General features: G+C 39.5%; 1 protein-coding gene, 1 non-coding gene and 1 pseudogene across 5 annotated transcripts; 2 read left to right on the forward strand and 1 right to left on the reverse strand.

The window, feature by feature from the left end:
* Positions 1-876: 876 nt before the first annotated feature.
* LOC108929199 (immunoglobulin lambda-1 light chain-like) lies at positions 877-3,606 on the reverse strand (annotated as a pseudogene).
* Positions 3,607-10,932: 7,326 nt separating this feature from the next.
* Positions 10,933-11,051, forward strand: LOC114912377 (5S ribosomal RNA). The gene has a single exon (XR_003798234.1). It is a non-coding gene; the product is annotated as a 5S ribosomal RNA (ribosomal RNA).
* A 1,399-nt stretch (positions 11,052-12,450) lies between these two features.
* LOC108929158 (protein LBH-like) lies at positions 12,451-23,018 on the forward strand. 4 transcript variants are annotated; one of them, XM_018743521.2, is made up of 4 exons: positions 14,883-15,187; positions 15,287-15,304; positions 18,744-18,829; positions 20,725-23,018. In XM_018743521.2, the coding sequence occupies exons 3-4, from the start codon at positions 18,755-18,757 to the stop codon at positions 20,920-20,922; spliced, it is 273 nt and encodes a 90-aa protein (XP_018599037.1). In that variant the 5' UTR covers positions 14,883-15,187; positions 15,287-15,304; positions 18,744-18,754; the 3' UTR covers positions 20,923-23,018. The 4 variants fall into 4 exon arrangements, with proteins under 4 accessions (XP_018599035.1, XP_018599037.1, XP_018599038.1 ...); XM_018743522.2 differs by having other exon boundaries at positions 14,883-15,175; XM_018743519.2 differs by lacking the exons at positions 14,883-15,187; positions 15,287-15,304 and adding an exon at positions 12,451-12,546.
* Positions 23,019-23,645: the final 627 nt, after the last annotated feature.

Raw genomic sequence — 23,645 nt, forward strand, 5'->3', positions numbered from 1 at the left:
TAAATGTTTTATTCACAAAAACAAATTTCTCAAGACTTTGCCTAGATTCGATGTCTTTCTTGCTGAGATTTCCCGTACTGTAAACTCTTAAACTCACTGATAACAGTAAGAATAACAAGTTTATTAGGAATTATGATCACATTTTTCGTATTGAATGAGATGCTGCTGTTATCTTTTTTCTTCCTTTTTCTTTTATTGTATGTTGTTGTATTTCGATGCAGTGCTGTTCCTTTTCTGCAATAAAATTTAAAAAAAATTAATAATCACAATATGCTTCACTCTTTAGGTATGTTTAACACATACAGTAGCTTATATTCACATGTTTCTTTAGATGAAATAGATCTGTAGATATATTTTGTACTGATGGTTTGCAGAAAAACATGAATGTAAATGAATTTTTTATTTTTCAAATTTATACAGTACTATATACTCCTCTATACTGTGTGAAAAAAATAAACTTGACTAAAATATGTTCTGTTATGTGATGTCATTCTTCATGCCAAGTAAAATTAGCTTTTGTTTGTACTTTTAATGCATAATGATGTAATTATAACCTATCTGGTCAGTCTGTCACCTGCTTCTCTCTTTTTTCAGAACTAAACCAATGTCTGTTTTGTTTAGTTGAAGGTAAGTCAACAATAGATTATCATCAAAAAGTTAGTGCTTTTTAGTTTACGGTTGGTGTTTTTCAAAGCCAAATTATGTGAACTATGAACCTGTAGGTTTAAAAACATTTGATAACCTGTGAAAACCACTTCTTACTGCTATATACAGAATTTATTCTACAGCTGTATTGACATAGGGAGTCATCTGCCAAAAAATCAGTCGTGGGTCTTGAATTTTCTTTGTGCTTTATTTAGCATAGCATTTGCGCTCACATTACATTTCATATGTGTCATAAGTTACTTTGAGGAGTGAAACATTAAACTCACAATCAATATATGTTTGCTAGAAAAGATTAGCATTGCATTAGAATTGCAAGAAGAAAGCAAGCCATTGTTTGATCACAATGATCAGAATATTTAAATCTGTTAATAAGGAATGTCTCAGTGATGTTTTCTCTCATCTCCTTACTGACATGTGGCCTGGCTCAGAATTTCAGCATGAAAGCAAAGAAGTCAATGGCATATACTGTGTTTTTCACATTGCAGACAGCATAACAGGCTTCTGAAAAGTCATAAGGACATTTGAAAAGAGCACAGCATATTGTACTTCTGAACGCTAATGGTGAGTCCTCCTTACTGACATGTGGCCTGGCTCACGCTCTGACTAAGAGGAGCGCTCAGCGCAGAGTGGCTCAACTGGCAGGAGTAAGAGACCCCGGAGCGCCACTGCGCAGCCGTCACAGTGAGCAGGCTGCTGGAGAAGAACGTGCCGTCGGGACGCTGCTCGGGCGCACTGCTCTGGACCTCGCTGCCCGATCGAGGACGGCCTCCTTCCGTCCAGGACACGGTGATGGAGTCTGGGAAGAAACCCTGAGCTAGACACACCAGGGTGGCCTTGCCCTCGGACAGCTCTGTCTGGGACGGGGGCAGGAGAGTCAGTTTTGGGGGAGAAGGAGTGCGACCTGGAAGGAGGGGAAGAAAAATTTCTTAATAATGAGACTCGTAGCTTTTGATGTTGACAGACTGATGTATAGCAACTCAACATTTTTGCTATTAGGTAGCACCAGTTATATTTTTGGACAACAAGATAAAAAGCAGAAATTAATTATATAGCCTGTTAGAAAAAAAATAATCTGGACAAACAAATATTTTAATAAAATGATTATTAGGGACAATAAACTTCACAAAATTTTTGTTTATCACTCCGTATAGGTCGAAAGAAAGAAAGAAAGAAAGAAAGAAAGGAAGGAAGGAAGGAAGAAAAAAAGAATTTAAATTTTATATCCATAGAGCAACTCAGTGAATTAAAGGTAATCTTACATAGTGTGAACCATTAGGGGGAAAATTGCAGTAGAAAAATGTTGTAATATCCATCTATTTAAAATGTATAGAAATATATCACTAATAACAATGACTGAAAATGTAACATAACAGTTGATCCATACTGAATGGAATAAACATGAATAACTAGTCTGACAGTCATAATTAATGGTTTTACTATTTAAATAGTTACTTGATTAAAAAAAAAACATTTTTATGATTTATGAATGAACGTTGAAGTTAGAACTTAATATTGTGAACAGTATAAGGTTTTTCAAGGTCGGGAGGTTTTTGTTGGACCGTGCATCATTGTGTGTCACTACCTTTGGTGTTGGGACTAGGTTGGACATTGGTAAGTTCAATTTCACTGAAAAAATTGTGGAATCTTTATAATTAGACAGATTGTCAAAATATTCGTTACTATAATACTCTTCTTTCTGGTGCTGGTCATGTTAACAGTTTACTTTGGATTTAGGGAAAATTGTTTCTCACATTTGTGAATCATAATAATCATTCTAATGTCAGTGTTATATATTTAATTATATATATATATATATATATATATATATATATATAATATTTAACTACCTCAGTATGTATAGTATAAACATTTACTTACCTCAAACCAATCATAGAAAATAGTTTTTGCTTGTTAAAAATGTTTCTGTGAACAATTGACAAAAATGTCTGTGTGTGTGTGTGTGTGTGTGTGTGTGTGTGTGTGTATCTCTACAAAATATAAACCTTTCAGTGACTGTGATTATCGTCAATTTGTCTGAACTAATGAAATCAAGAATATAATCATATTAGTTCTGTTAATATACTTAGAATATTCAGCATTTTTCCTCCATAAAAGCTTGTGACTTAGATGCACATGTGACAGTAACTCATGGTAAACCCTTACCACATATGTACTGTATGGATGAGAAAATGGCAAAAAAAAACTCAAAAATTCTCAACAAACCTTTGCAATAGTGGTCATCCAGGGAGCATCCCGAACCAGAACCATTTCCAGTTGTGATACAGATGTATTTAATGACAAGCTTGTGTGTAATTCTTCTCCTCCTGTTTAAGTCCCATAGTCAGTTTTTGTACAAGCGTCTAGAAGAAGTGAATCACTGTGGGCCGATTCACAGCCAGCACAGGAACAGTAGTACACAGCCGTGTCCTCTGCCTTCACCCCGTTGATGTGAAGGTATTCATTACTGCCGGATTCTGAATATGTGAACCTGCTCGGCAGACCGGAGGCTCTGTTGGAATCAGCCAGGAGGAACTGAGGAGCGCCTCCAGGCTTCTGTTGATACCAAGATATAATCCAGCTGCCACTGCTAACTGTGCAGGATATTTTGACGTTTGCTCCAAGAGACACGGACATGGACTTCTCCTGAGTCAACAAGACAATGGCCTCCAAACCTGGGAAATTACAGCAATATGTTTTTCAATTAATGAGTCAAATTATGTTAAATTAAAACAAACATGTTATTAAACAAGAACACCTCTGAAAAGTAATTCTGGCTTCAATGTCCATATTTACTCGTATTTTTTTCAAGAGTAGTCTTTAAAGGTAAAAGTCAACGATAAGAGTATCTTACCTGAGAGGACCATTAGCAAAAGGGTAGTAACCTGGACTAGGTTGGTCATAATGACTGGTAAAAAGCTTAAAAAACAAACAGAAAGGGTGACTAGCTTCACTGAAACTGTGGGACTGAGATAAACTGTTGCTTATATAAACCCGAGCGGACACTCCCTAACCAAATGTGTCAATATTACACTTACAGGAAACATGGACTGTTCTGATCCAGCGAGTTATTCTCATTTGATTATTGTCTTTAGAAGTAGTTAGTAGTGAACATTCTAACAAAAATATTAAGTCGTAAAACCCGTCAAACTATCCAACCTTCACTTTATCTTTTAACCCAGTAACATTTTTAAAATTGATCTTTTTATACCATAGAACCTATGATTATAGATAATGGCAAAATTAAAAGTGTAATGTTTAGGACCTATGTCTCACTGCCACATGAAAGTATAACTAATACTTAAAATATATTTAATTTTAAATTAAATAAATTTAATTTAAAGTTAAATTTAATTATAAAATTAAAATTAATACTTAAAATGTATTAGCCCATTTGAATCTGTGTTAAACCAACATTTAAAAATATTATGCTTATTAAAAAAGAAAGTATTATATATATATATATATATATATATATATATATATATATATATATATACTATTGGTTTATGTTCACATTTACATGTATTCATTTAGCAGGCACTTTTCTCCAAAGCAACCCACATCTCATAGAAAAAAACAATGTTGCATTACATTTGGAGAAAGAGAGACTTAGATGGTTTATGTTTAGTTTTATATTTACCAATCAAATATCTGAAATTCAGATTTCAGCTTCACTTAGATTCTGCGTGAGAAAAGTGGGAGGAATGCCATGGCATATTTTGTTCTGGTTATTCAGATTTTTATTATTTCTGATTGAAGGGACTTTTGTTAGTGAGAGAGATATTTTCTGAAGGACAGGAACTGCACACCTGTGAGACCATATCCTGCTACACGTACCATTATAAGCACTGTATAAAATATTGGAAACACAAGAATGAATTGAAAGTTTAGGTGTATTCCTGTGTTTGTGCTTCTGCCTATTTGTAATGGGGTTGTTGGCAGATTTGCCAAGTGTTTATTAATATGAAATAATTTTTCAGTACAGAATTCTAACATTATCTCACAACCAGCAACTCTGTAGATACTTTCTGGAGTTACCTGCAGAATTACAGTAAATAAAAGTAGATTCAGATTTACCAAAAACCTGGTGGGGGTGGGAGTGAGAGTCATGGCTGACAGGTGCCAGGCATGGGTTCTGGGTGTTAGTTTTCAGTTCCTCTCCACCTGCTTGTCTCTGCAAAGCAGTTCTCTCGGTCCGAATGTCACAGTTTATGGGAACTCCCCCCCAACCCTAGAATTGTACTTAAAATACAACTGCCCGACAACAGATACGCAAATGAGAACAGAATACATTTCCTGAACTTATCTGTTCATGCATGTCATCAAAGTCCTTTACAGGAGAAATATGATATATCAAACACACACACATCATACAACAAATAAAATCTGAAATAAAATGATCATTTCAAACTCTTTACAAGGAAGTTATTTACAACTTAGTAAGTAAATGAACTTGTAAAACAAGGGGGTCAGAGGTGCATTAAATGTAAAGGTATATATATCACTGTCCGAACTCAATACCCAGTAACTGTGTGTCACTGCGGTGCCCAGATATACATCACAAAGTAAGATCATTTGCAACACTTTATGTAAAAATTGCCATTATCATCTTCATGTACCATTCCTCTATCTAATCCTAAATTACATAACTTTTGAGCTGCATTTTAGGATAGATGCAGCATGAACTTGAACACAGGGAACTGAGTACCTCTCCGCAAACTCCTGCATTGTTCAGTAGGTGTCAATGACTCCTAATTACAAAATTTTAGCAAGACCGTATCATGTAGAAGGCACTTCATCTGTTAATTGTGGTAGAAAATTTAATCATTTTACTTTCTGTAGGCCTCTTGACAAGTATCCAGTAATGTTGCATTCCTCATATACTATTTGCTCCAATTCATGCTGTCCACCATTCCGTATGCTGAAGAACTTGTTCACACTCCTTGTCACACACTGCCACTAAGTCACGAGAAATAGTTTCCCTTTAATATGCTGTATGTGATGGAATTTACTTAATGTGTGATCATTTAAGTTATACACTTCATAGAAATTTATGTACCAAAATACAATAACAGTTTGAGTGGCTTCACATACCTTATTTGGAGTCTATTACTTGTAAGTATGAATATATGTTATACCTAAGTTGTCCATTTTATCCAGGTACGAGTTACCAGCTCTTTGTTACTGCTTTTCTGACATACAAAAAAAACAGACCTTATGACACTTCATATATTTCTTTAATTTTATTGTATATAAAGAATGTAAAATAAGCATGAAAAATTTGAAGTATTACAAGGTAAAATATCAGCAACAGATTTATATCTTACACTCAGATGATCCTGGTCCCAGTCCCATTTCCTGCTGGATCACAGTACTTTACTTGAATTTCTCCTGCAAAAGTGAAACTGCTCTACAAATGGATAAATAACTGCAAGTAGCTTCACATCTCAACATGGTACATTGCTTTTGGTGTTGTTTCAATGAAATAAACAAATACAATCACAGAAATGTTTTCAAAATGAGCCTTCACTTCAAATTATCGCAGAGTAATATATTACACGATACACTAGACTGTCTCAGATGGTTCCAACGAAATGTGCCAGTGGTCCTATTTGTAAAAAAAATATGCCTGGACTGTTCAGTTCTGGGGTTTTATTCTTCTTTCATTATGATTAGCAACAGCTATTTTAAAAAAGTATGAAACTTAAAAATTGTGTTAATATCTAATTCACTAATGAATTTGTCGAATGGTATTTGCAAGTCATGCATTTTTATGCATGTCAATGTGCTGCATAAAGATTTAATTTTCAGGTTTGATCTGTTTGTCGGTCTGTCACCTGCTTCTTTCCTTATTCAGAACTAAACCAATGGCTGCTTTGTTTCGTTGAAGGTAATTGAACATGGGACAAGCGGTTCAGAAAATGTGTGTGTGTGTGTGTGTAATTGAACAATAGATTATCATCAAAAGGTTGCTGCTTTTTAGCTCACTGTTTTGTTTTTCAAAAAAAAAGCCAAATTATGTGAACTTTGAACCTGTAGGTTTATAAACATTTAATAACTTGTGAAAACCACTTCTTACTGTCATTCATTCACACACACCGTCTGAACTCTTTGTCCCATACGGGGTCGCGGGGAACCGGAGCCTACCCCGCAACACAGGGTGTGAGGCTGGAGGGGGAGGGGACACACCCAGGACGGGACACCAGTCCGTCGCAAGGCACGCCAAGCGGGACTTGAACCCCAGACCCACCAAAGAGCACGACCCCCTCCCCCCCTTACTGGTATATACAGGCTTTATTCTACAGTTGTACTGACACAGGGAATCATCTGCCAAAAAAATCAAACATTGGTCTTAAATTTCCTTTGTGCTTTATTCAGCATAGCATTTGCGCTCACATTACATTTCATATGTGTCATAAGTTACTTTGAGAAGTTAAACATCAAACTCACAATCAATATATGTTTGCTAGCAAAGGAGAACAGCTTAGCACTGCATTAGAATTGCAAAAAGAAAGCAAGCAATCATTTAACAAATGATCTGAATGTTTAATTCTGTTAATAAGGAATGCCTCAATGATGTTCTCTCTCATCTCCTTACTGACATGTGGCCTGGCTCACGCTCTGAGTAAGAGGAGCGCTCAGCGCCAAGTGGCTCAACTGGCAGGAGTAAGCGACCCCGGAGCGCCACTGTGCAGCCGTCACAGTGAGCAGGCTGCTGGAGGAGAACGTGCCGTCGGGATGCTGCTCGGGCGCACTGGTCTGGACCTCGCTGCCCGATCGAGGACGGCCTCCTTCCGTCCAGGAAACGGTGATGGAGTCAGGGGAGAAACCCTGAGCTAAACACACCAGGGTGGCCTTGCCCTCAGACAGCTCTGTCTGGGACGGGGGCAGGAGAGTCAGTTTTGGGGGAGAAGGAGATCGATCTGGCAGGAGGGGAAAAAAAAAATTGCAAATAATTTGTAATTTATAATAATATGTAATAATTAGGGGGGTGCAGTGGCGCAGTGGGTTGGACCGCAGTCCTGCTCTCCGGTGGGTCTGGGGTTCAAGTCCCGCTTGGGGTGCCTTGCGGCGGACTGGCGTCCCGTCCTGGGTGTGTCCCCTTCCCCCTCTGGCCTTACGCCCTGTGTTGCCGGGTAGGCTCCGGTTCCCCGTGACCCCGTAAGGGACAAGCGGTTCTGAAAATGTGTGTGTGTGTGTGTGTGTGTGTGTAATAATTAGTACATAATGAATTTTAAACTTTTTAAAATAAGTTAAAATTTCTATTTTGCAAAATCAATTAACCTGACATCATTTATGAATTTGGTTATGATAGAAAGCCAATTTTAGAGAAATTGAGAATTTCCATCTCCTTTCTTTTTTGATTTTCATTGAAACTTGAGACGGACACAGATTGGTTCTGATGTATAGCATTAAGGATTTAAGCCTTAAAAATTGCTATAGCGTGAGTGCAACTTTGCAGGGGACTCTCCCGACACAATAAACAACATCTGAATATACTCAGTTTTTGAGTATTGATCTACAACAGGTACTAATTTCTATGTTACCAATAACACCTAAAGAATTTCACGCAACACTGTACATGTTTCTGAGATTATAATGTGAAAAATACAAATGATTCTCTTTTTCCATTCTAAGCTGTCAAATTCACCAACATTTGAAATGGCTCCTTCACTGAGTACACCGATTTACTGTGGTTTACCTCCTGCCAAAAAAAAATTATATAAAACCTCCCCGACATACATAACCTCATTTCAATTAAACTCTACTTAATGCCACATGTACCTAATTAAACAGCTAAAAAAGTTCAGTAAACTTTAAAACATGCAAACATTATAACTAATTTCTCAATACACTTCACAAAACTAAGTATCCACAGAGTGGTTTTTATTTTAATCTGGTAATTATAATGTAAATGTGGTACCTTAATACAGTTTTGTATAGAGTACTTACTTAGAATGGTGAGCTTTGTTCCTCCTCCGAAGGTTGTGTCTCACAGCTGTTCATGGCAATACAAAAAGAGTATCTTCTCATGAGTGAACAGTCATGGAGAGCGAGAGGGAAACATGAGAAAACCAACATCTAAACTCCTACACTGCTGGTGTTTCATTACCCATTCTCTGTCAAAAACACATCTAAGGCTTATGGGGCCTTATTCAGTCGACATGGCCCAGTTGTGTTTCTTCTTCTTATCATGGTAAGTTCCTCTGTTAGTTTTTGTAGAGGCGTCTCAATGCATTGAATCACTGTGGTATGAGCCACAGCCAGCACAGCCACAGTAGTACACAGCCGTGTCCTCTGCCGTCACCCCGTTGATGTGAAGGTATTTATTATTGCCAGATTTGGAATATGTGAATCTGCTCGGCAGACCAGAGGCTCTGGTGGAATCCGCCAGGAGGAACTGAGGAGCGCCTCCAGGCTTCTGTTGATACCAAGATATAGTCCAGCTGCCACTGCTAACTGTGCAGGACATTTTCACGTTTTCTCCCAGTGACACAGACATGGACTCCTCCTGAGTCAAAACCAGAGCCTCCAACCCTGCTAACATGAAAAATTTGTTTATAAAAAATGACACATTATAGGCGACAGAATTTTTCTTAAAAACTAAAATCATTACACTAATTACAGCAAAGAAAAAAGGAGTTAGTCAAAAGTTATGGTTGTAAGTGTTAATAAACAGAAGTGAAAACTAGTTTTGTCCATGTAATTCTGTTCCAATTAAGATGTAAAAGAATAAGTAATCTGAGTGTGGCATCTACACTGTAGAAACACATAGATGTGAACTTTAAAAAAAATACAAAAATCCTCATATTTGCTCAACAAGTGGCTTGAGTGAATATTTAGAGTTCTTACCAGTGAGAGCCATTAGTAGAATAGCAGTGACTGGACTCATGGTAAATGGTAGCTCGTAGCCCTTTTGAGAACACCTTTTGTCTTTGCTCCAGTCTCTGAAGCTCACAGGGGCTGCTGCTTATTTAAAGCACTTAAGGCTCGGCCCACAGCACTCGTGTCTATCAAGTTCCGCTGGGACACACCCTCTTCAACTTGAAGGAACCATACCTAGACACATTCAACAACTGAACGACTCCCTTCTCAGGACTCTGTACTCCTCACTGTTCTATACTGTAGTGATTGTAGCTAATTACTAAAATACAGTCATGTAAAATATTCAATTAATATTATGTATCCTGTGACATGAGCAAGTATGGTGGTGCAGAGTGGGCGCCGCTGATTTTGAAGTTTTGAATCTGGATCGGTCTATGTGGAGTTTGCATGTTTTCCCATGTTCATGTGGTTTTCTTCTGGGTACTCTCTTTTCCTCCTAAAGCCCAAGAATTGGTGGATCTAAATTGCCAGCAGCATTTCAGTGTGCAAGTGTCTGTCCTGTGATGCACTGCCATCCTGTTTGAGGGTACCCTTCACCAGCCTTGTGCTGTGTAGTTCTGGGACGGGCTCTGCACCACCGTAACCCTGACTTGAACAAGTAGTTACCAACAGTAAATAACACTGCCAGGTGCACAGAATATGCTAGGGCTCATCATTTAATTATTCAGTTATTAATGTGCTTGTTGGACAGATAAAAATAAATATTTGTTACTGAATACCAAGTGTCCAGATTGCACCATATTTTATAACTCGTGCTTCTCACTTAGGTGGTTGTAACCATGACCTTGTCTTGGAAAAGCGGTCCTCATGCCCAGTGTTTCTGAGACAGGCTCCGGACTGCCGCAATCCTGACTTGGAAAAGCAGTTAATGAAAGGGACTGAGTGTGTGAGTGAGTTATTGATAACGAATGGATGACTTAATGATACAAAGAGGCCTAACTGAAAGGGTCATTTGTGTCTCTCTATTATGTAATGTCAGTATATTTGAAATGCACAGAACCTGAAGTAGATTTGATTAATTAATTTTATTTGTTAAAGTTGGGGGGGTGCGGTGGCGCAGTGGGTTGGACTGCAGTCCTGCTCTTCGGTGGGTCTGGGGTTCAAGTCCCGCTTGGGGTGCCTTGCGGCGGACTGGCGTCCTGTCCTGGGTGTGTCCCCTTACGCCCTGTGTTGCCGGGTTGGCTCCGGTTCCCTGCGTCCCTGTAAGGGACGAGCGGTTCTGAAAATGTGTGTGTGTGTGTGTGTGTTAAAGTTGAAGGTGAACAACATTGTTTAGCATGTTGGAGAGATGGTTTCAAGAAATTCAAGGTAATGGTCAAACCATTTCGGTATGAACAATCTCTATAAAGTTATTAATTAAGATTTCTTTGCGTACAGCATGCTTACGGCCATACCACCCTGAACACGCCCGACCTCGTCCGATCTCAGAAGCCAAGCAGGGTCGGGCCTGGTTAGTACTTGGATGGGAGACCGCCTGGGAATACCAGGTGCTGCAAGCTTGGGGGTGCGGTGGCGCAGTGGGTTGGATCACAGTCCTGCTCTCCGGTGGGTCTGGGGTTCGAGTCCCGCTTGGGGTGCCTTGCGATGGACTGGCGTCCCGTCCTGGGTGTGTCCCTTCCCCCTCCGGCCTTACGCCCTGTGTTACTGGGTAGGCTCCGGTTCCCCGTGACCCCGTATGGGACAAGCGGTTCTGAAAATGTGTGTGTGTGTGTGTGTGTGTGTGTACAGCATCATAACCCAATGAACAGATGGGTGAAAATTTGTGGGTTATGGAAGGTGTGCAGATGTGTTTGTAGTGTGAAAGCATTTTTTTTTAGAACCAGGCATGGAGGGGTAAAATCAGAGGTGAGAGCAATAGTTTCAGTTCTCTTTTTTTTGACTGAATTTTTTTGACATAATTTCAATATTGTCCGTTTCAGTCCACTTTTCATCACCTCTACCCTACCATGTAGATCAACTGAAATTACACAGATAACATGCTATATTAAATTAAGGCTTCTTTAGCTAAAGTTCAAAAATTTTCACACACACGCACACACTTTCTGAACCGCTTGTCCCATACAGGGTCGCAGGGAGCCAAAGCCCAACCCAGCAACTCAGGGCATAGGGCTGGAGGGGGAGGGGACACACCCAGGATGGGACACCAGTCCATCGCAAGGCACCCCAAGGGGGACTTAAACCCCAGACCCACCGGAGAGCAGGACCCGATCCAACCCACTGCGCCACTGCGCCACCAAAAAAAAAATAAAAATTTCTCTTTAGATAATTATTTATTACTGTTCTTTAAGAACAAAGAGCAATCTTGGTTCGGGATAATGCTTCTAAACATGTCCAAGGAAATGAAAACTACAGTCAGAACGTTAGTATGTGAACCTAGACGGCAGTCCAGTTGCTCGAGTTGAACTAAATATCAAAAATTGAGGAGTCTTTCCAGGCTTCTTCTGATACCAAGACATGTGCCAGTTGTTCTTGCTCAATATGCAGGATATTCTAACAGTTTGCCCAAGGGACACAGACATGAACTTCTCCTGGGTCAGCACAACTACAGCTTCAAAACCTACAGAGACATAACAGACATCACGCCTTATAACAAGCCCCCTAATGCACTCACACATTTTAACAGATCTTGACAAACTGTAGTGTGAGAACAGGAGAACTGCACACACTCCTGCATATTTAAGTATTACAGATATCCCCAGACTGCTGTGCAACTGCCAAACCACAATCAGTCTGGGATAATAGTCTTTACCAGAGAGAGCCATCAGCAAAACAGCGGTAAGTAGAGCCATGTGGACCATGGTGACTAAGCAGAGAGCAAAGTCTTATTGACACAAACACAGTGACGCAGATTATTTATAAGGTGTAGGATGGCCCTGCTCCTTTCCTCAGCAACCGGAATGGAGATCAGCTACAATAATGCCACGTCCACTTGAGCTCACAAGGCGTTCGCCCGTGCAATGCTCATCCGATAAATCATGATGTGTACTGGCGAAGGTTTGTATCACCGCTCCAACTGTAGTGCACCTGAGCGAGGTTCTTACCGTGAATTGCTCAAGTAAAAATTACCTGGCGGTATGAATGGGTAATGAATTATAGAAGAGAAAAAGTATAGTAACAAATCAACAACAAGGATAGTAATAACAGTGGTTATTTATTTATTATTGTTTTAAACATGTAAATTTAAAAATGTGTATGAAATGTGTATGTGTGCTGCTCTAATCTTGTACCTTGATTCAATGAATCAAATAAATCGTTTCATTAAAATACAATATAATACTAAGGTTTATTCCTAAATGAATTTGAATAGCAATAGGAAGGTTTATGAAAAAACAAAGACAATTTGCCCCTTTCTAGAGTATAGGAAGATAACAGTAAAAGTTCACTTTTTAATATGTGCATATTGTCCCAGCAGGTGGCCTTGGAAACAGGTGCAAGATGGTGTGGCTCTGAGAGTTGAATGTTGGGGCTAAGACTGGGGGGTCAGTTTTCAGTTCCTCCAGTTCTGTACATCTTTCCACTGCTGCTCTCTCAAAAGTATCAGTCCAGGGACTGTTTCACTCCAGTGCTTCTCCCCCACCCTGTGATGAGACTAAGAATACTCAACCTCAAAGGAAAATGCAAATAGGAAGGACATCACTTTATGCACCCCAACAAAAGGGTTCAGTTTCATACAGATGGTCCAGTCTCCAAATGTACCAATGCCTTTACGAGATGTTTCAGGTTATTTTGAAAAATCTTGCTTGGTAGAAGTTTTCACATGCTTAATTAATCACGTTATGTATTATATAGAATAAAATAAAATATATGTACACAATGAAAAATATTGCCTCTGTATTGTAATGTCAGAATTACAAATATTTTTTCAGTCTTCATAACATGAAAGGGGGTGCGAGTCCTGCTTGGGGCGCCTTGGGATGGACTGGCATCCCGTCCCGGGTGTGTCCCCTCCCCCTCCAACCTTGCGCCCTGCGTTGCCGGGTTAGGCTCTGGGTTACCGCGACCCCGCTTGGGACAAGTGCTTTCAGACAATTTGTGTGTGTGTGTTTATAATGTGTTTCTGATTCCAAGCTAGATGTATTTCTGAATATGAGGTTCACATGGTAATTATTGAGAGGGCCTTTATTGATATAATTCATATTTATTGCTTTGAACAAATATAAATAGTTTGTTCTAAGGTTGATAGATGGGCAATCCCAGTGGATGGCAAATCAGGTACTCTTAAGTGGAAAACTGAGATTTTCTTCCATAGCATGTGAACATACTGCTCCCAATGAGAACAACTTGTCTCACTGAAAACAAAAATTGTAAAATCTGTTTAAATATAGTACTTATAGTACTTGTATAAATACTGAAATAATGCAGTACCAGTCAAAAGTTTGAGTACAAATTCCAAAAGCCATTTTTTTTCAAGGCATTTCACTGTTTGATCAGAATATAAACCAGCATGATTTTCCAGCTCTTCTACAGCAGTTCGCAGAGATGTAGGACACTTGTGTTTTGCTTTGCTTTCACCTTCTGTCCACTTTGTCCCATAAAAGTGTTGCCCACGCATAGAAAGCTAACAGTGCATGTTGATTTGAAGAAAAGAATCAGACAATTGAACAAACCAATTTGAATTGATAAATCTGAATTTAACAGATTTATCATATTTATTTATTTGATCTAGGGCTGCCTCAGAAAATAGCAGCTATAGCTGAGAGATACAATCCTATAGGTTTGCACCCAATTTACACCTGAAACACTAACAGAAGTTACTTAAAAAAGACAATTGTTCCAGTACAAAAAAAAACTCTTGATCAATGGAGATTATGAGTACTATCTGTGAATCTTTTAAAATTAAATTTCTTTTTTTAATCGTTACATGTATATAGGATTGTATGTGTTCCGCAAAAATATTTGTTTACCAACGTTACCTTCCGCTTAGTGAAGGTTTGTAAAACAAAAATGTAGTACCTCTTTTCTACAGGTGGTGGCGCCAGTGACTATTGTTCACAACGTGCATTGAAGACGGCGTTTTTCAAGAACTTTTTCAAGGTTGCACTGATTCCAGTCCGTGAGATCAGAACTATGAAATTTTTATAAGCACTTGGCAATGATCTTAACAACGATCCTTCCATACATATTACCTTATATACACTTTCTCTGTCATGTCAGCTGCTGACATCAGGTAGTAAAAGAAGAATTAAAGTCTTAAATTACAGTGTCGATACAATTGAATTACGAGAACGTATGACTGTAGTCATAGCGCCAATATCTAAATCTCAAAGCCTTTGAGATTTAGGGCAAAGGTGTCAGCTAAATAAATAGGAATGATAGTTTACAATGCCGTTCTGTCTGTGTCGTCTTATCTTTAAATGTGATCTGACTTGGATTAATATTCTGTTTTGCATGTTGGGACGTGTTTAGCGGGGCTTCTACCGCAGCCCCGGCTCTCCATTTTGTGAATGAAAACTATGTCTTGTAGGTTACGATTATCTGGCCAGTGATTGGCTGTCAGTGATTAGGCGCCAGCAACTGCTCGTCATCGATTGGCTCTCATTGATGCAGCTGACGCAGTAGAACCCACCCATTATTATAAACGGTCGGAGTTGCGTACAGGCAGCAGCCGCCTTCAGAAAGAGGGGTAAATTTTTTGGTAGGGGGCTGTGACGGAATTACTGGTTGTTGGTCTGTTTAATCAGTCTACAACGGTGTCTTCCACTCATCTGTGTTACTATTGTCAACCCCTTGCCAGAGTTCGAGTTTAGGAGAGGTGAGTTTTGAAAGCTATCCTAAGTAAAGGGTTAAATGTACGTATTAATTGTTAGGTAAAATGTGCTGTTCTAATTTTGTACCTTTCTTTATTATGTTGTATGTTTTTAATCATGCGCATCAATTTCTACTGGTTGATAACTGCCTGCATGTGTTGCTGCTGTGACATTATATACTTCTATTATACTGGGGGGGGGAAAGGCTATTTAAATTTTACCAATTTTAAAATTGGAATATTAAAACACTTTGCTTTCCTTTTAATGTCTGGAATTGTGTGTAATGCAACATGGTCTTGGCTAATGTTTAAGTGAATCAATGCTGCAGTTTCAACCTTCATCATCATGTAATGGCTGTGTGTGTGTGTGTGTGTGTGTGTGTGTGTGTGTGTGTGGTGGGGGTTTTTTTTTTTTTTTTTTTTTTTTTTTGTTGTAGCCAGTGCTGTAATACTCACTGTCTTTTGCTCCCTTTCAAGTTAATTTCTAAATGCTTTCATTAATATTGAAATCTATATGTTCTCCTGTTTCATCATCATTAGCCATTTTGAAATTCACCAGCTTCAGGAGTAGGTCTGTCTAGTCATATCACTATTATGTCTACAGTAGAGCATTCAAGTGAAGAAATACTTTCCAAGTCAGTCTTTGGGACTCAGCTGCTGACCACACTAGTCTTATCATCAATTGCTCATTCAATCCATGATCTGCTCAGCTGTGTTTAATTATCCAAAAAAATACATAGATTGGCTGGAGGGTCACTAGTTGAGGCCTGGGTTTTGGGAACTAGTAAAGTGGGCAGTTTTCCCTGTAAGTGCCCACAGCAGTACCTGCCTAGGCCATGAACCTTTATATACAGTTCTGCTGTTGGACTAAAGTGGTGTTGGAACTTTTTTCCTTCAACATGTGTGGTTCTGCTTTGTCAGAGGTTCCTACTAGCCAGGATGGGCCAAGAGATGCTTTGAAAGATCTAAATTGATCAAGCCCTTTCTGGAAACTAATTAGTTAGCATGCCTAAATTACTGTTAGATTGCTAATCAGGGGTTTACTCTGCTAAATGTAATGTTACTCTAACCCTTCTGGTCTATGTAAGATTAATTATTAGCTGAAGTGAAAGCTTTTTACTCTGGTCATAGGCTTAAAATCATGACCTCCTTTACATGCAGTTAGAAGCCTCTATGCCAACCTTTTTCTTGGCAGCTGGAATACTTGCTAGGTTTGCCTGACCATTTATTGTGTATAGGCAACAAGAAGCTGTATATGTGATCTGTAGCTGTATGGACAAATGTCAAGTCAAACATTCTAGAAGTGCCTGGATTTGATGCTTAATTCCACTTCTCAAATGGGGGGGGGGGGGGAAACCAGTGGCATGCCGACATTATGTTGGTGTTACATCTGCCTCTTTGTCAACAGCTTTTGTCTAAATTCATTCCTATTATATAGGGTTCTGACCTACATAATATGAATTTAGCTGTACTAAAACAAAATTGGCTTCTGTCACTCCAGTGGGAGATTAGTTGACATCTGGGTGAGCTTTGGTCCGGCCCCAGGTGAACATGAAGAAAGCAGCTTGGCAGATAAGTCAACCTAGTAGAGGGTGTGTTCTTGTAAAGGGACTGTTGGGATTAGATTGTACCATGTACAGTTGTGCCAGTCAAATGCCACAAGGGCTGAAGCCATAGCCAACTGGGAGGCTTGGCTGATAGCTGGCCATGTCTTGGCAATTCTCCATTTCTTACTGGAGAAGTTTGTGTAGAGGCCCAACAAGCATCATTTTGGACCTGCAGGCAGTACCATGTTGCACAAAGTCTAAACCAAGATGTTAATATTGCCTAAAGGGTTAGGGGTGATGAAGCAGTTGCATCTAGGTAATATTACCTAGATGCAACAATCAGTTGCTTTGAGAAATTCTCCCCCTTCAGAACAGTTTTGGAATTTTCATAGTTCTAGGGGAATATGAAAAGGCAATTCTGTTAAATGCAGCAGTGCCCTTTTGAGGATGAATAGCTTCTGGAGTGCTAGGGTCCCCCCCATTATGGTAAAGTGCTTCCTTATCTTGACAATGATCTTTTTATGTATGTATTCCGTCTCTTTATATGAAGATGGGAAATGCTGTTGGCCATTTTCTTCCCTCAAGTCTTGTCAAATTTGTCAATGACTTAATTTAGTCTATTAGATCATAAAGTTAACTGCTATCATTCCTCAAATTTTTGTTAGGTGGGGGGGGGGACTGCTGCGTTTTTTTTTTTTTTTTTTTTTGCGCTAGCATGCAGTGTGATTCCTTGCTCACTCATTTTGTCCTTGTGGAATGGCTTGAGTCATAGGCTGGATGTTAACATTCCTCCTAAGCTTGGTTAGCTGTCAAAATCCAGATAGCCATAAGAGCATTAAACAGTCTAGTCAGAGAAGGAAGTTCAGGATGTGCAACAGAGGTAGTTGTGAGTTGAGACAAAATCAGCTGGCCATAGTGCAATATGGCACTGAGATGGGTAGCACACAAACCTCAGTATAAAGCTGGGGTTTCCTTTTCTTGTATTCAAAAGAAATTATGCCACAGCAGTTTAATGACTTGCTCTGTATGACTAGTTTATTGTAGTAAACCAGAACCTACATTGTAACCCTTTAAACAATGGGGATTTAGCAAATTGGGAACTCCCTACATTGAGGTAATATTATCAAGGAACAGGAGTAAAGTTCTGCTTTCCTGAATACATTGTTGACATTTAGTCACTTAGCAGACCTTTCTCCAAAGCAACTTAGTGGATACTATGTAGGGTTAGTAGCCCACACACCTTAATCAAGGTGATTTACACAACTTGCAATGGGTCACTCAGCTATACATTGAATATAGGTCATTAGAGCTTTTCTCCAAAGTGACATGCAGGAAGTACTGTGGCATTTAGTGGATGCCATTCTGAGCTATCTAGCATTGCTAGATAGACCCCATGCTAAACTTCCTACAATAACTTGTTTACCAGTAGAATACTGCAATATGCACCCAAAGAGTAACTCGCTGGCAATTCAGTCACTTGAATTCTGTATCTTCAGAGGGGAGGAATTGCATGCAGAGGAAGCTCACATGAACAGAGGTGTGAAATCAATCTTGGGTGCAACAAGTACCAGCAGCTGTTTTAATTGTGCTGCTTGCTTGGCAGGTATTTGGAATGACTAATTTCTCATTTTTAACTTAGAATATTGAAAATGACTTATGCTAAACAACCTTTCCACTAGAAAGCAGACAGTGACAGTATTGCTGGGGATTACTCCAGTGATGACTATTCCTCAAAAGGCTAGCAAAACTTCAGGACTAGGTTTTAAGACCAGCTGGCTATGTCTGTAATTCCTTCCACATGGAAGGTCTTCCTTTCCTGAAGACAGCTTTCTAACATCCTCTACACCAAGCTTATAAGAATTGATCAATTTGATTTGGGCTTATGGATTGCTTTCTAGGTACTCAAGAAATGAATGAAGTGGTGACCAGCAGCCCCATGGAAGACATGTGCCTCAGCACCAGCCAAGACCAGCACTCCTATCAGGTACTTCCCCTTTATAAACATTGAATTGGGCTGAGTTTCAGTTCTGGATCTGGTTTGCCTTTCATAGACCAGCAGTATGAAATCAGACTAACATTCTAGGGTGTTCATCTTGTACATCTAAGTGACATGTACTACAGTGACTTTGCAGTATGAACCTTAAATACTACAAACTAGTAAAGTGCAGAAAGTCTGCATTTTCTAGAAATGGTTGAATTGTATTTCAAACATGAGCATAACTGAATCTCAGTGACATGGAATAGATTTTAAATGGTCTCGTACACATAATTTGAGAGCACAAAATCAGATTATGGTAGTACTTTGAACTGAAGACATAATGAATTGCATGCAGGTCATTTGAGTTGAGAATGCCCTCCTTTTTGTGCTAGGAGGGATCAGACTTCACTCCAATTTACTGCTTTTAAAATGACAAACTTGAGCTACTTAACTAAATGAGATGTTATAATACACAATACAAAAAATATGTAATTATAGGGGGTACATTCATTTTAAAACACCAACTTCATCATTCTTATGTTTATACCTGTTGCACTGCTTTGCATACATGAGTTTTATCCAACAACTTGCCTACAGACAGCAATAACAGGAGCTGTGAGATAAAGGCTTTGTCCAAGTCAGCTATTCAAGACTTCCTTGGCTTCCCATATTTGTCTTCAAATTAAACAAATGGATACTCCAATCTTTTAATTTTAATTAACATGCCAGGCTTTGAAGTGCTTGTTAGAAGCTTCATTGCACTGACCAACTCTGCTGCCAGGGTATACAAGATCTTATCTCTTAAGAACATGGAGGACAATGGAGATGGCAGTCTTGTCCTGTCCTCAGGAGGCTGACTGTTCTGCCCCCTTTTGTCTCATGGCTACATGCCAGGTCTGTGATCCTTTTAATTTCTAAAAGGAATTCTTGCCAGTTCTCCTGTGTATAGTTTCAGACTTTGGAACTGTTTATACACTATTGTGGGAAATGGTTCCTGTCGTGTGTGTGTGTGTGTGTGTGTGTGTGTGTGTGCGCTTTAACCTCAAATTGGGTCTACCCTGTACCATCAGTTTTGTGTTGTGGGGGCTACTGTCTTTTATAAATGTGTACCCTGAGGACTTCATGTCCAGCCAGGTGTTTGTCCTTGAGTTTCCCCAACCTGTTTCTCACTCTTGAAGGCAGTGAGCATCAGTGGTTGGGCCTTCTCTAACATGTTAACTTCTGGTCTCCCCCCCCCCCCCACCCAGAATTGTGGGGTGACTGGTGTAGGGGGCATACTGTACCATGTTTTGAAGTGGGTTTGTTCCCTCCAAAAAATGAATTCCTCCTACATTACATGTGGTTCATTTTCTTGAAAAAATGAAAATCTCAACATCAATGTTCTGCCTCTTGGAGTGCCAAGAACCAACAAGACATTGTCTATGGCATCCAGTATCTGCAGATTACTGCAAGGGTCAGCAGGGCAGTCAGCCAGATGGCTACTTCAGCTCCAGCTGTTTGCCTCTACCCCCTCACAGCTAAACTACAAAGCTGCTTTGAGCTTTTTAAATCCCAGAACTATTTTAGGACTATAGTTCCAAACTTTCATGGTCCGGTTTGGTCAGTGTGGCTGTTCTAGCATCTGATTGTGATGCTCAAATTTAAAAATTGCTGAACTACAATGACCTTGCTACTTCAACACTTGCTCAGTTAAGACTGACATCAGCATGTCATTTGCCTGAATAGTCTGGATACCCAATTTCCACACTTCTCAACATGCTTTTTCCAAATGCACCCTTAGTCTCATTAGCATGCTTTATAGCTCTTCAGTTTTTCATTGAAAACCCAAAACCTGGGTATAGGAAGGAAGTGGCAACTTGATGACATGCTCTTATCCCCATGAATTGCTTCTTGTGCTACAGATTTTCCCAGACCCAACAGACTTTGAATGCTACTGCAAGTTGAAAGACCATCTGCCCTGCATTGTTGTAGAACCCACAGAGGATGAGGTGGAAAGTGGGGAGCTGCGCTGGCCCCCTGAGGAACTTCTTGTCAGTGATGACAAGGAGGAAAAGACTGAAAACAAGACTGTGCAACCTGTTCCAACCAGCCAACCTTGAATGACTTTAGGTGGAACCTAAACAAATGTGGTGCTCATGCTTTCTCAAACATGCACGACTTGTACCTCAACTCTGGATCAATAGAACGGGGAGTATAAGTCTGACACTACAGCAGCCATGGTGAATTGACATGGTCTCATGACTAGTGCTTAAGTCTTCAGAAATGTCACAAGGACTCATTTATTTGATTTGTGTAGTGTCCATGGTGGTGGGAAGGTCTGAAGCTGGGAGATGCCTTGTCAGCTCTAGTCACTACAGTCCTTTAACCTAACTATTGATAGGATCAAGGTGGAGGAAAGATGGATAACTTAAGGCTGCACACATTCTTTGCAGACTTGCCATTTTGAGTCTCTTGTAGGCCAGCTTTACCAGTAGCCATATGGATAAGGTTGTCTAAACGGCATAATGGTACTTGCATCTCAATGACTGCAGCTCCCAAAGGGAATTTTGTGAACTACTGAAACCTAGGAGAACTTTGGGAGGGTAAAATGGCCATTTTAAGGCTAAATGTAGTCATCTGACTTGCTCCAGGTTTAATTTTCAGATGTGTAACACTCAGTTCCAAACATGTCTTACTGCTTCCAGTGTTTATGAATTATCCACTCAACCATCAGAAAGCATTCATCCTAGTCAAAATGCTTTGACTCAAACATTGAAGATTAACTGTGAAAAGGTAAACATCCCCTTTATGCAAACCCTGTCATATCACTGTGTATAATGACTTGGTTGGGCCCTTGTTGCAATGGTTTTGTCAGTGTTGTGCAGCATGAACCATATTTCCTTGTAGTTCCCCTCCCAAATGGAGGTAATAGAACAGGACTGATTTTACACTGAAGCTACATTGCTAATGTGTAGAGCATTAGCTAAGAAGGATGCTAAGGGATTTTGCCAAACAAAATGGCTCTAGAACAACCTTCATGTAACTTGTCTGCAGCACACTAATATACTTTTGAAAGTCAAACAGTTGTGTGAACTCATTTGAAATGTTCATCCCAAAGTCAAGGATTGCTACAAGGAATCTAGCTGGTCCTTTTTCATAAAGCATGTGATACACAATGAGCACTAACCTCCTGTTGTGGGTGTAGTCAGGGTTTGGTCTCAAAGGAGATGTTTGCCATTATCTGCCTTGCATTTGTATCGCTGTACACTTAGTTTTGGAGTAGCTCTATTAAATGTGCTTTTGGGCTAATTTTTTTTCTTCTCTCTCCTCCCTAGAGCTCAAGGTAATGTGACCAATTCTTGTGTGTGGGTTACTTTCACCACAGTATTTCCTTCCCCTTATCTTTAGTGGTCAGTGTGACATGTCTAACAGAATTGTGAGATTAATGTTGACTGGAGAAAGTGAGACCTGTATTCATGCTGCCTTTCAAGCCTAAAAAAAAAAATTAAAGGTAATGTTCAGTGGTGCAGGAGCTGGTCTTCTAGGGTTTCTAGTAATTATACAACTGAGACACTTATCACCTAGATTGAGGAATATTTTCTGTAATATTTGTTATTACACTATCTTTAATGTTACTAAAGGAGGGTGCTGGTCTCTACCTCTAGAGGCAGAGTAATGAGGGTCCCCTGCAGCACTCATACTTTACTTAACCACTGCAGTAGCAAAGCAGCCCCCCATAATACTCCTCCCTAAGAGTTGGTAGATGGTGGTTCTGGTCAAAGGCAGCATTCAACTTGCACTAGACAGGGCATCTGAATTTGTTACTAAATTCTACCTTTTGACTCAATCCTCACATAAGAATCAAACCTTAAAACCATTTTGGCAGATTAGTTAGAGATAATTAATCTGGTTAATATAGAAAGTGATTCTGATAACTTTGCAAAAGGGGGACCTCCAATGTAGGCTTTTCCTCTTCTGCTATAAAACTGAACTGTAGACCATCTTACCAGTAAACCATTTGCACTTTGTTTTTGTGCACCATAGGCAGCAATAAAGCTAGACATATCCTTACTTTCTCACTTATGAAGGTGCACTTCTGAATTTTGACTAAAGTAAAAAGGTCTACTAAGGGGGGCAACTTTAACAGCGTTGCAATTTAAAGAAGGCTCAGACATCCAAATGTCCTTAAAAATGACTAAACAGCCAAAGGGGCATGTATGCGCTCTTTCATACCACTGTATTTGTGTTTTCTTCCTAAACTTTTTTTTTTTTTTTTTTTTTTTTTTTTTTTTTTTTTTTTTTTTTTTTTTTTGGGAAGAGGAGACTCTGAAGCAGGAAGCCACTCGCATCCCTCAACCCTGTCGCAACACAGCTAATGTGACTTTGGCTGTCTTGAGTGTGTGAGCTGTGTTCAAGATGATGCAGGGAGCCAAGTCACTGGTATCTCCTCTTTGCACAGGAAACAATGTGCAACTGATCCTGGTCTATCAGCAAGGTCAACACATTGTGCAACACCCTGACCCCCCAAGCAAATACATATATACACAAACTTTACCACCCTTCTTGCTACAGCCCACCTGCCCGCACACTTCCCACAGTCTTACCAGCAGAACTCCAGTCCCACCTCCACATACTTCCCACTCACACGTTCATCTGTTCACACTCAATGACTGGAAATATAAACATTTTTTGTATTTAAATGAAAAGGTTTTCCATATTTGAAATATTCCACCTCCATCTTATCACCTACCACCTCCTCTCTTCCAACCCCTTAAACAGTCCTGTTTTATTTGCTTGCATGTTATTCTTAAAATGTTTAACTTATAGATTAAATTCATTATGC

This window comes from Scleropages formosus, chromosome 1, assembly GCF_900964775.1.
Source record: "Scleropages formosus chromosome 1, fSclFor1.1, whole genome shotgun sequence".
Taxonomy (NCBI): Eukaryota; Metazoa; Chordata; class Actinopteri; order Osteoglossiformes; family Osteoglossidae; genus Scleropages; species Scleropages formosus.

What these genes read in the sequence shown, in the direction of transcription:
- LOC108929158 (XM_018743519.2), top strand. An exon ending in AAGACCAGCACTCCTATCAG is followed by an intron (nt 18,830 to 20,724) that starts GTACTTCCCCTT and finishes CTTGTGCTACAG; the next exon opens with ATTTTCCCAGACCCAACAGA.